Raw genomic sequence first — 13,716 nt, 5'->3', positions numbered from 1 at the left:
TCGCATACCACGGTGGGATTTTATAAACATCTGACTGCAGCCACATAACCCTTTCAAAAAGTGCTGCTGTTAATTGAGATTTTTTTTAGCTGAAGAATGACAATTCAACAGTGTCTTTATATAACTACGATAGAGATGTGTCAACAGTAGTTATTATTAACTTATCTTGGAAAAAAAATTCTACTTGACTGAAAAAAGAATGAAAAAAATTATTAACTGTTGCTGTTGTCTTATCATCAATAATTCGTCCGTCAGCCTCCAGCATTCGTACACATAGCAATGATTTGCTAGATCCAGATACTCTTCACGGGATATCTGTTGAGAATTTGATGTATGGTAAAAATCAATGAGAATTACAAATGGGTATTACCAGTGGTTGTCGGCGGTAGATGGCATTGGTGTAGTTGCGGTCAGTGGTGATTGAATGGCAGAGATAGAACTGTAGAGCAGCTGCAATCCCTCGATAAGTCCTTAGACACCCTGGAGGTGTCAAATAATAATAATAATAAACTATTTCGGTCCCCCACTGTCCACACTAGCTGTAGGTTGAAACGTAACAAAAGATTATCGTTCAATGCTTAAATTCTCTGGTGGTCTGGAAAAGAGATCGAGTTCTGACATCATCACTTCTGCGTTAGTACTCGATGATATCGCGGTAGCGCATACCTTCCCCCCCCCCCTCGGTCCTTTTGAAAATGCGCTCTTTTGTTTTCTGTACAGTACCGAGTTCATCTTCACTCGTTCTTGTTTCTATTGCTTGTTTCAGAGGCACTCCATTGGTGACATCATTCAACACGTTCTGGCCTGTTTATAAAGCTTGGAAGCAGAAAAATTTAAGAGCTGGCCAAACAATGGGTGATAGAAAAGAAAACGCACTTCCGAAAAGATTACCCAATCCATATCCTATTTACATGAAATAAACAACCAAACTTTTTCCTCCCCCGACCTATACACTATATGTTGTGTTTGGGTATGTTTTCCGATTTGCTCCAGTAGCTGACTTTTCGCTGTTCGCCCTGGTTCCCTGGCAAAAACGACGGGGGCCTTGTTAAACCGGTCAATGCCCCAGCCGGCATGAAATTCTGTCATGTTGTACCATCATTTTATATTTTGGTTTAATGCAGTAAGAATACAATTTAGTCGTCTAAATCCCAAATTGCCAGCCCATCCTCGTTCGTTCAGTATCCAGGTAGATACCCAACATGGTGCACCACGAGAAGGTGAGTATTGGACATTTGGTCAGAATCCTTTGGTCGGTGCTCCGCATTCCTTTAAAGGAATGCGTAGAATCTATGCAGAGGTAAGCCACTTTTTTTATATTAAATAATACAGAAGTGTATTTCCGTTGCTCACTTATTTAAATGTTGTTGTGTTCTAATCGGGTGCCAGTTTTGTCGTGTGAAAATTGCGTTTGTTCCAGAGTTCTGGATTGTTCGCTGTTATTAGTGATTATAGTCGCAGAGTAGAACTTTTTCTAAACCCCACTTTTGCAAATACCAGAGTTAGTCGAGCTTAGGTACGAGCATGTAGGATTTTAGATCGCCTGGAAACTCGAGTTTTTTTTTATTCTGAATCTCAGAAGAAAATCGAACTCCCAGTTTCAGAAGAGATGGTGGCAAACACGCTTTCCAGAAGGCTAAGATTGGTTATGCACACACAATTATATATAGAGAGTTACATGTTTTTTTTTTTTTTTGGACGAGAGATGGCGCCAATTTTTATTCATGTAATGTGTGAGGTATATTACCTGTGGTGAAATGTGGTAAATACGAATCGGATTTAATTGAGTGTGGCTGGCAAAGGTTAGGTAAAACAAGAAAGTGTTTTGAGTGTATTTTCAATAGAAATGGACAGAAGAGTGACGTTTTCATTCCTTATTATATCCATTTTGAAGTAATTAGAAATGGAGTAATTAAATACACTAGTAATGCGATAAACAGTACATCAGTTTAAAATGTTAAGAAGCATGTGGTTACTAAGAGGCAGCAACACAGAATTCATTGTAAAGCTGTCCAGCTGGCAATGCCTCTTACATAGAAAAATTTCTGAAAAAAGAAGCACCATTTTTGCTTTGTCTTCTGCTGCAGGCAGAAGCGGTGTTGCTGTCATTAGGATATCTGGTCCAAGGACTAGTGAAGTTCTGAGTAAAATAGCAAGACTGAAAACCTTCCCAGAGCCCAGGAAAGCAGTATTAAAAAAATTAGTCGATCCCGTAACTCAACAGCAACTTGATAGAGCGCTTGTATTATGGTTTCCAGGTGTGTAGATTGTGCAGATAATTTCAGATATAGAAGTTCACATCATTGAGGAATAGTTCATTTAATTTATATTATTATTATTATATGACACCTCCAGGGAGTCCAAAGACTCATTGAGGGAGAGTGTGCCAACAGCATCGAACGATTGAACTCCTTCCAACTACTAACAGCTTAAGTTCAAACTTGCTTAACTTTTTGTGTGAGCCATTAGTAGCAGAGGCTCTACCAATCGACTTTCCTTTAAAATTAATCTAATATTGGTAATTAGTTTATTAACAAACGTTTGAAAGTGTTACATATTAACATTTAAGGTAGTTCTTCACACCACTTTCCAAATTTTCCATTGTTACTTTAGATATATACCGTATTTAAGAAGTGATTGATTTGGTAGATAGAGCTTTCACCAGACACATTCACTAGCTTTGACACATGCAACATTTAATAGCAACAAACACTACCACACAACTAGCAATGTTATTTGAATGTGGCATTTTCCAATAGTCAAGGCATTCAAGCGCAATTTTTCAGAATATAAAGTTGTACTCACCTAGGATGTATGAGGTACAGGAGTAAACAAAAAATTGTAGTAGTAGTATGTACCACAGCATAGTCATATCAAAATAAATTGATCGCTAGCTGTTTCATCTGGTTTTAATAGGAATAACAACACAGAAGACCCCTTTTCAAACATTTTTTAATGATAATTTATAGGTTTACAATCATTTGTTGTTGTAAGTTGCAAAAATACAAAAAATGTTTGCAAAAAAAGCAAAAATACTTTTAGACCACTGAAAGGCACTTGCCCTTCAGTGGTCTAAAATTTATTATATGCTCCATAGGCTAAACAATACATTTTTAAAGCTGCTTCAGTTCATAAGCCAGTGGTGGTCTCACACAAGACTATGAAGTTTATATACCTTAAAGCTTTCACAATCAAGAGATAAAAGATAAAAAGGGTGCTTAAGGGTCAAAGCTGTATAACTGAGAGGAGACGTCCACATAGCCTTTAAAGGAATGCAGAGAACCGACCAGGGCTTCTGACCTAATGTCCAATCCTCACCTTCTCGTGGTGCATCCTGTTGGGTATCTACTTGGATACTGAATGAACGAGGATGGGCTGGCAATTTGGGATTTAGCCGACCAAATTGTATTCTTATTGGTTAAACCAAAATAAAAAATGATGGTACAACATGACAAAATTTCATGCCGGCTGGGACGTCGCCTGGTTAAACAAGGCCCCCGTTGTTTCGCCAGGGAACCAGAGTGAACAGCGAAAAGTCAGCTACTGGAACAAATCTGAAAACAAACTCCAACTCAAAATCACCAGAGTTAAAGATCGGTACTATCAACGTAAGAAGCCTGAATGGCAAAGAAATGGAGCTAGCTGAGGAATTAGATAAGTACCAGATCGACAAAATAGGAGTGACTGAAACAAAAAAGACCAAAACTGGTGAGAACTTTCTGAGCAATAATACAAAATATTATATTCAGGCAATGACAATCAAGGAAAAGAAGGAGTAGCCATAGTATTCAATACAAAATACGAGGCTAATCTTCTTGAATGGCAGTCAGTCTCAAGTAGAGTAATGTGGGCAAATATGAGAATGGGGAACTGGACAATGAGACTTATTTGTGCCTATGGTCCCACAGAAGGTTCTATAAAGGTAGAGGTGGAGGAATTTTTTGATGCTTTAGAAAAAGCAACTGGCACAATAAAAAAGAAAAAGTTTGTCCTTGTTGGGGATCTAAATAGCAGAGTAGGAAATGATTGTGAGACGTACAAAAATATTTTGGGAAAATTTGGAGAAAAGAGCAAAGCTAATAATAATGGCAAATATCTGTTGGATTTCTGCTCAGGATATGGACTGGTTATTACTAACACCATGTTCCAACATGTTCTCTGCCAGGTTGGCAGCAAAACGACCCAGAGGAAGACCAAGATATAGGTGGATTGATACGGTACAAAGTGCTTTAGACGATAGAAATATAAGATCTGATAATGTTGGAGTGTTGACAAGTAACAGACTGATTTGGAGGAAAATTGTAGATAGGAAATTAATAATGATGCAATTTTTTTCATCTAGTACTATCATATCCTGTACACCCCTTGAGGGTACATGGCAGGAATTTGATGATGATGATGATGTTCCAACATAAAAATGTGCACAAATTCACATGGAGAGAAGAGGCTAGGAATAAGAAAATAACATTGACTATGTTATTGTTGATGATGTTTTCTCCCTGGTGCAGGACACCAGAGTGTACAGAGGATTTGAAATTGGAAGTGATCACTATTTAGTCTTGAGCAGGATAAAATAGAATTTCATATTGAAAAGAATAACATGTAAGAAAGTTTTAAAGCGAATAAAAGTTGAGCAGCTCTCAGATGTAAACTGTAGACTGAAATACAGAAAGATTATTGAAAAAAAAAAAATGAAAGAATTTGAGAACAGGAATCAAACCTTGGAGATTCAGTGGCAAACTCTGAAGAAAACATTGATTGATTCTGCCAGAGAGGCATGTGGTGAGGTTGTCTGCAACGAGAAAAAAATCAGAACTCCCTGGTGGACACAGGAAGTTTAAGAGGCAGTGAAGGAAAAAAAGAAAGCATATCAAAAGTTCCTGTCAAATAAGTCAGCTTGTGCTCTTAGAGAATATAGAGACAAATGCAAGAATGCTAAACACTGTGTAAAACTAGCTAAACAAAAGTCATGGGAGGACTTTGGCAAGAATATAGAAAATAAATATCAAGAAGGTGGCAAAATATTCTGGAGGTTGTTGAAGAAGCTTAGGAATGGAGGAAAGAGTGCTCTAAAAGGAGTAAGAGATGATAAAGGTGACATGAAAACAGGAGAAAAAGATATCCTTGAAGTATGGAGTAATTACTTTGAAAAACTGCTAAATGAAACAAGCAGTGATGACAGCACAGTGGTAAAAAGCACTGACCAGGCATGCAGTCAGGAATACATATCCATATTTGAAGTAGAAAAAGCCATATGCTTTCTTTTTTTCCTTCACTGCCTCTTAAACTTCCTGTGTCCACCAGGGAGTTCTGATTTTTTTCAATTGAATAAATTCATATGGAATAAGAGAAAAATTAGTCGGAACACTAAATTAGCTGTATACAAGACAGTGTTCAAACCATTTTTAACTTATGGATCTGAGAGCTGAGTCAGAAGTAAAACACTTGACCAATCATCATCAAATTCCTGCCATGTACCCTCAAGGAGTGTACAGGATAGGATAGTACTACATGAAAAAATTACATCATTACTAACTTCCTATCCACAATTTTCCTCCAAATCCTGAAATTCCTGAAATGTGGAAAGGCAGCAGGAGTAGATGATATTCGACCAGAAATGCTGAGGTATGGTGGTATAAAACTCTTACAGTGGCTGCACTGCATAGTTCAGAAAGCCTGGACAGTGGGATGAATTCCTGATGATTGGAGTAGAGCGCTCATAGTACCCATATATAAAAAGGGAAATAAAACTGAATGTGAGAATTACAGAGGTATTTTCCTACTGAGTGTTCCTGGCAAGATCTATGCAAGTATACTTGAGAAACGGTTGAGAAGAATTGTGGAAGAAAAGCTTGGTGAAGAACAAGCTGGATTCAGGCCAAATAGAGGCTGTCAGGATCAGATCTTCACTTTGCGACAAATAGTTGAGAAAGAATGGGAATATAACAAAGATCTGCATTTAAGTTTTGTCGATTTGGAAAAGGCATATGACATGGTGCCAAGAGAGAAGCTATTCAATATGCTGGAGTTATATGGTGTCAATGGGGCATTATATCAAGCAATACTTAGTATTTATTTGAGTTGTAAGTCAGCAGTTAGAATTGAAGGAAGTACAGGAAGATGGTTTAATGTTAAATCTGGTGTGAGACAAGGATGTACATTATCCCCTCTGTTATTCATTATCTATATGGATCACATTATGAAGGAAAGTGGTATTAAACATGATATCAAAATTGGAGATGTTAATGTCAGCTCTTTGCTTTATGCGGATGATGTTATACTTCTAAATAAATCCGCTACAAGTCTGCAAGATTCTCTGACTAAATTGAATAGCTGTTGTAATAGATATGGTATGAAGGTCAGCAATAAAAAGACAAAGACAATGAAAATAGGCAGAATCATTGAAAATGTCAACTGTGGTGTGAATGGAGAACCTGTGGAACAAGTAAAGCATTTCAGCTACTTAGGCACGATTTTTAGTGAAGATGGTAAATTAAATATGGAAATAGACAACAGAATCAGCAAAGCTGTTATGGTGGGAAGTCAATTGAATAAATTCATATGGAATAAGAGAAAAATTAGTCGGAACACTAAATTAGCTGTATACAAGACAGTGTTCAAACCATTTTTAACTTATGGATCTGAGAGCTGAGTCAGAAGTAAAACACTTGACCAAAGAGTAGAGACCGCAGATATGAGAGTCCTGAGAAAGATTAGAGGCGTGAACAGATGGCATCAATGGCAATATCATATTAAAAACGAGGATATTAGGAAAGAACTTGACATTGTCAGCATCCAGGAATGCGTTAGCAGAGCTAATCGCAGGTGGTATGGTCACTTAAATAGAATGGGAGAGAAAAGATTAGCAAAACAAGTGTTCTCTGCTAGGTTGGCAGGAAAATGACCCAGAGGAATACCAAGATATAGGTGGATTGATACAGTTCAAAGTGCCTTAGACGATAGAAATATAAGATCTGATAATGTTGGAGTCTTGACAAGTAACAGACTGATTTGGAGGAAAATTGTGGATAGGAAGTTAGTAATGATGTAATTTTTTCATGTAGTACTATCCTATCCTGTACACTCCTTGAGGGTACATGGCAGGAATTTGATGATGATGGAGATAAATGATTCCAGTCCCTGTTGGTTTCATTGCAGAAGCATCTGCTGAGCCATCCAGGTTAGCAACATTAAACAACCCTGAAAATGTGATATTTACAGTGGTAATAATTGTATTACTGATCAGTAGTGGTTATCCATAAAAACACATTGGAAAATTAAGGTCTGGATTAATCCATTATTTTTTACATATTTAAGATTTGCTGCCATTTACCAATTATAAAAAATTATATTTCCATATGCTAGCTCCCGTTGAATTTCTTCTTGCAACCCAGTGACAATATTATTGACATAAAGGTTAAAAAAACAAACAAAAAATGGTCCCAGTACTGATTCCTGTGGAACCCCACTTGTGATCTTCCTTTTCCTTGATATTGCATTCTTGTATCCATCTGACAGCAAATTTCTAATCTAGTTCACTAACCTGATATCTAATTCTATCTTTTGCAACTAGACATGACTTTTCTTGTGTGACTAAATTACATGCATTTGCAAAATCCAAACACATGACAGCATATACCTTTTCCTTTCTTAATTGCTCTTGTCATTTTATTATAAAAGGCAAGCAACTTATTGAATCAAGAGCACCCCTTAACAAATCCATGCTGACTTTCACAGATAACATTATCCTCATCTGCAGATTTTTTTTTATTTATTTCTTTAATTTTTTGATCTCTCACTCATGTTTCTAAACTGTAGGAAATATACAAACTAGTATTATTATTATTATTATTCGTGCCTCCAAGGAGTCCGAAGACTCATCGCGGGAGGACACCTACAACTGTCGCAATCACTACACCGAACCTCTACTACGAATCATCTCTATCAACGATATCTACCGCCCACCTCCACCACTACCACAAGTAGTATTTTTTGTCTGTAAATTGCATGTGTTCTGAAGGGCCGATTTGTCTGTATGCGGGATGAAAAACCCGAGTTTCCGGGAGAAAAAACCTTGCTACCTCTGTATGATATCGGCTAACTCATTTTATTTTTATTATATATTAATGGAGTTCGATGGCTCCATTCTACCACTACTCTTATGTGATGGTACTATCATATCTTCCTTCCACTCCTTGGGCATTTCCCCAGTATCTAGACTTTCATTGAACAACCAGACCAATGGACCTACCAGTTCCTTACACAGTAAAATGCTATTCGGTTCCACTGCTTTATTCATTTCCAGAGTCCAGAAAGTCAGTACTTAGCATTTGAAGCATGTTCTCTTCATGCAGTTCTAAACCTACAACCATCCAGGAATAAAATCAACCCCACCAGGATGAAATGTTCCAATAAAGTGATTATTAAACAGCTCCACTATGTCATCTGCATAGTTCAGTCTGCCATCATTTCTATTTAACAGTGTCATTTATTTGCAATCACTTTGCTTTTTATTGGACACATAATGAAAGACCTCCTCAGGATTTTCCTTTGACAGTTGTGTTAGTCTTTTTTGTATTTCATTTTTGATTTCCTTAGTATACTAGTCATTTTCCTGGCTTGTCTTATATTCCTCATGCAACTTCTCTCTTGTTACACTTTCCATAACTTCATTTTCAATGAAGTTCCTGTTTAATTTCATTAGTCATTCATTTTATACAAATTTCAAGTGAAAACACAACATGTTATCTTTTCACTTGAGGAATAAAATTTTCTATTGTTCTTGATATTGATAAGTATTTTTGACTAGCTCCCATGAGCTGTTGACATTCACTTTCAATACTTCTATCCAAACTACTCCTAGCTGATTTCTAAGATTATTAAACCACCTACCTTATAATTCCACATAAATTCCTTTTTTCCTTGATACTTCTGCATGTTTATTCAGCTGCTAAGTCAAGACTGTGCAGTCCTCTCGCTATTGGGGGAAAGGGGATTAAGACTGACATCTCAGTTACAGTCAGATTCACTGATGCTTGAACCACATTCCATAAATTCTGTTCTCTTACTACTGTATGTTGTTTCTTTTGCTCAGTTAAGAACTCCCATAATGATCACTTGCTTTGCACTCGCCAAACTTTCCTACCTAAGCATTTCCTAGGCATCACCTTCTGCAGATAACTCGAGCACAAAACTTAATTTCTTTTGATTGTGTTCCTATCCAGCATCATACATTCACTGTCAAAGCCAAAAGGATTTGGTTCTTCCGTTATCAAAACACAAAGGAGATCTGGAAAATGAAGGGAAAATAATTTCCCCTTCAACTGCACTCCACACTCATTCCCTTGTAATCAATGCCTACATGAGCAGGAATCCATTGTAAAATGCAACTTTTTCCTAAACACTTTGGTTGATTCAAGAGTTTATGGATGTCTTATGTGAGCTTGGTATTGCCATTTTTTATTGCCTCCATAGCTGATCTTGAGTCACTCTAAATTATAATTCCTTCAGATTGTTGCGATGATGATAATTTTAAGTAGGCTTTGAGTGCTTTATTTATTACATAAAGTTCGCTGGTAAAATTGGAAGCAATTCTCCCAGATCCAACTTTTATTGAAAGTTTTTCACCTTTCAGGAGTAAGAGAACACCAGCGCCTCCATTAATCATATTGGTGTCTGACGATCCATCGGTATAACAAATAACCTGTTTGGAGGATGAAAGAAGGTTGATAGTATTTAGGCCTTTTTCTTTGAGCATTTCTTTTGATTCTTTTTTTGTACAGAGTTTGGTAAGGTTTAGATTTATGGAGGTAAAGGACTGGAAAATAGAGGTTCTTTGTTTATATGGGCATTTAGCTGATAAAGGCCTATTTCTTTCCTGATAGTGTCATCATATTGTAAAGTTGATGATCTATGAAGTCTGTATTTTTGATTCCAATGTTCATACGTTTTTAGGGAGATATGATCGCTTTGGTAGCTTCTGATATTATTTATGAATTTTATGGTGGAAAATTTTTGTCTTTCCTCCAGAAGGTCAAGCCCACATTCCTGTAGAGCTCTGATGTTGTTAGTGGATGAGACTGCATCAGTGATAATCTTGGATGCTTTTGCTTGTATTTTGCCTAATTTTTCCTTTACCGATGAGGCCGAAGGTGACCAGATAGGTGCTGCATATTCCATTATTGTCTTATTAGTGTAGTATAAGTAGTTTTGAGGATTTATGGCTTTGTGTCCCAATTTGTTCCACAAAGCCTTTTCAGTATATTTAATTTTTTTAGAGCTCTGTTGGAAGTATTAGAGATGTGTTGTGCAAAACGTAATTCCTTAACATGCGTAATACTAAGGTATTTTGGATTTGTCACTTTTTCAATTAATTTGTTGTTGATTATGACTTTGGGATTGTAGGAATGTCTATTTTTCCTGTCTGTACTAAAGGCGCGTAGTTTTGTTTTGTCTGGGTTGATTTTGAGTTTAAGTTCATCTGACCATTTTTCTAATCCTCTCATGGATTTATTATTATTATTATTTCGGGCAACTCCAAAGAGTCAACAGACTCATCGACGATAGCCCTAACATCATGTCAAGAACATCTATTCGACATTTGCACAGTATCTATCATACCTTATAGAAACCCTTCAGTAATTTGTATGTCTCAATCATATCACCCCTTTTCCACCTATCAACCAATTTTTGCAACCCACAAATCTTCAATTTGTTCTCATAAGGTTCATTCCGCAGACCTGCTATCATCTTGGTCACTCGTCTCTGGAACCTCTCCACCTCCTCCCCATCAAGAAGAAACCCTGGCACCCATATCTGGGTACAGTAGTCTAGATGGGGTCTTATCAAGGCTCGATATAGAGGAACAATAACTTGTTTGTCTCTGCTTGTTAAAGTATTTTCCAGCAACCAAGTGATTTGATGAGCAGATTTACCCACTTTTGCAATGTGCCCCTTAAACCTCAACTCCCTATCCACCAACACTCCCAAATCCCTGGCCTCATCAATCTCCTGGAGTACGGTTCCACCAATGTGATATACTGCTGCTAATCTTTTCACTCCAAAATGCATAACCTTACTCTTTGCCACATTAAATTGACATCCATTTTCCCTAGCCCAGTCCTCCAAACTATCCAGATCATCCTGCAAAATTTTGACATCCTGTTCACTCACAATTGCGCTACCCAACTTTGCATCATCAGCAAACAAGTGAACACTTCCTCTCAGATCCTTTCCTATATCGTTAATGAACAAATTGAAAAGTAATGGTTCAAGAACAGAACCTTCTGGCACACCACTAGTCACATGCCGTCTTTTGGACTCCACTACTGAATAAACCACTCTCTGGTAACTCTCCATCAACTACCCTCCTATCCATCTCAACAACCCTATATGCATTCCCATCGCTCCAGTTTATTGATTAGAGTTCCATGTGGTATCCTGTCAAAGGCCTTGGCAAGGTCCAGTAGAATCACTGTAAACCCATTACCCTTATCCAGTTCAGCCGTCACTGTGTCATAAAACGTGAGCAAGTTACTGAGGCATGATCTACCCTTCACAAAACCATGTTGTCCCCCATACAGTATCCCATTTTCATCTGTCCAATCCTGCATTCTTCTCTTGACTAATTTCTCCAAGACCTTGACAATGATTCCTGATATCACTAATCGGTCGGTAATTTACAACAGCAGTCTTGGAACCTCCTTTATGCAGTGGAATTATTTTCCCCTCTTTCCACTCACTCGGGACTAACCCAGACCCGAGGCTCAAATTGAACAAAATGGTCCAGGGCACTGACAATTCTTTAGCCACTTCACGTACGACACAAGCTGGTATACCATCCAATCCCACAGATGTATTGACATTGAGGTTTTGCAATAGACTACTCACCTCCACTTCATTCACCACAATTCCCGTATAATCTATTGGTTCATTCATTTCTGCAATGTCACCAACCAGAAGATATATTCTTGCAAAGTGCTTGCTCAGTAATTCAACTCTATCAACTGATCTGGTTACCTCCCTACCATCGGCATTCTTTTTAATTATTCTGCCATATACATTTTTTCTTTTACTTGCAACATATCTAAAAAACTGTTTAGGATTCTCTTTGGCCTGCATGGCCAATGTTCTTTCGTAATCCTTTTTTACTTTTCTTACCACACTCGTTACCCTTCTGGCCTGCACTTTATACCGTTCGTGTGCCTGCCGGTCACCTTTCTCCTTAAATTCCCTCCATAGTTGTTTCTTTTTTTGCAGCTCAAGCTTAATGGTGTTATTCATCCATTTAACCCCTAGTTGATTTATTATTTGGACTCTAGGTATACAGTCAGCCATTGCTTCATGCAAACACTTCTTAACTACCTCCCATGCACTATCGACTTCTAGCCCTTGCAGTTGTACATGCCATGGCACTGAAGCAATCAATCTCCTAAGCTAGTCATACTTGCCAGCCCGATAATTCTACATGTACCCTGTCTTAATTGTAAATTCCACACCTTTAGCCATCTCCCAAGTCAAGACCCTACGATCACTCTCACCAATTGGTGGCAACGTGGTCATATTCGTTACAGCCAAATTCTCAGATGCAATTACTAGGTCAAGCACTCCCTGACCCCTAGTATTTTCCATTACATGCTGTCGCAGATAGTTATCCCTTAATAACCGCATAAAATCAAATTCCTTCCTCCCATGTGTCCTCTCCTCCTTCCAATCAGTGTTACCATAGGTGAAATCTCACATAATAATTACCCTCCTTCCACTCATTTCTTCTATTTGCTTATGCATACTATCTCCACCATTTATTCCATCACCTGATCTATAGCAGCACCCAACAGTATATTTTGTTCTGCTAGTTTCAGTCTCACACCAAATAGCCTCAAATGAGCTCTTTTCACTATCCTGCAGTTCCACTTCTATTCTTCTTGGCTGTAGCTGATCAGCTATCATCAATAACTCCTCCCCTCATTTTATTCTCCATGTCCCTCCTGAACACACCATACCCCTCACATTCAATCCCACTAGCTGTGTCCTCTTCTGTCAGCCATGTTTCACTAATGCCAATAACCTGTGGTCTGGAAGTGGAACTGCAGGATAGTGAAAAGAGCTCATTTGAGGCTATTTGGTGATCTATAGCAGCACCCAACAGTATATTTTGTTCTGCTAGTTTCAGTCTCACACCAAATAGCCTCAAATGAGCTCTTTTCACTATCCTGCAGTTCCACTTCTATTCTTCTTGGCTGTAGCTGATCAGCTATCATCAATAACTCCTCCCCTCATTTTATTCTCCATGTCCCTCCTGAACACACCATACCCCTCACATTCAATCCCACTAGCTGTGTCCTCTTCTGTCAGCCATGTTTCACTAATGCCAATAACCTGTGGTCTGGAAGTGCCAACCAAGGCCAAAAATTCTTCTTGTTCCTAATACTTCTGGCATTTGTATACATGAATTACAGAAGCCGATTTGTCCCATCCCTATTTTGATGCCTTATACTAACTAACCCATTCTGATTCGTGGTCTTTCCTACTCGCTTCGGCATATTACACACATTCACATACTCAACTGTCTCCCTAAAATCTGCATATCTACTTCTTCTCCCCCTTAATAACTCTAGTTTCCCTGATTCTGCACATTCACTTTCACTACATTCGACATCACCTTTTCAAGTCTCCGTACACCAAATCCATTCAAATGTAAACCATCCATTTAATATA

The 13,716-nt window shown here is 38.0% G+C and overlaps 1 protein-coding gene across 2 annotated transcripts in view; it reads left to right on the top strand.

The window, feature by feature from the left end:
• Positions 1-1,765: 1,765 nt before the first annotated feature.
• LOC150099896 (5-taurinomethyluridine-[tRNA] synthase subunit GTPB3, mitochondrial) overlaps positions 1,766-13,716 on the top strand; it is a 132,288-nt gene continuing 120,337 nt past the window's right edge. For both annotated transcript variants that reach the window (XM_090402697.1, XM_090402696.1), the window contains exon 1: positions 1,766-2,258. In XM_090402697.1, coding sequence (XP_090258823.1) covers positions 1,955-2,258 — 304 coding nt within the window. In that variant the 5' untranslated portion in view covers positions 1,766-1,954. The remainder of the gene's footprint in view (positions 2,259-13,716) is intronic.

This window comes from Typopeltis vanoorti, chromosome 13 (genome assembly GCF_054136105.1).
Source record: "Typopeltis vanoorti isolate ZY-2024b chromosome 13, IOZ_Tvanoo_1.0, whole genome shotgun sequence".
NCBI classification, from domain to species: Eukaryota; Metazoa; Arthropoda; class Arachnida; order Uropygi; family Thelyphonidae; genus Typopeltis; species Typopeltis vanoorti.
The sequence above is the reverse complement of the archived record's forward strand: the minus strand, read 5'-3'. Positions and strand labels throughout refer to the sequence as shown.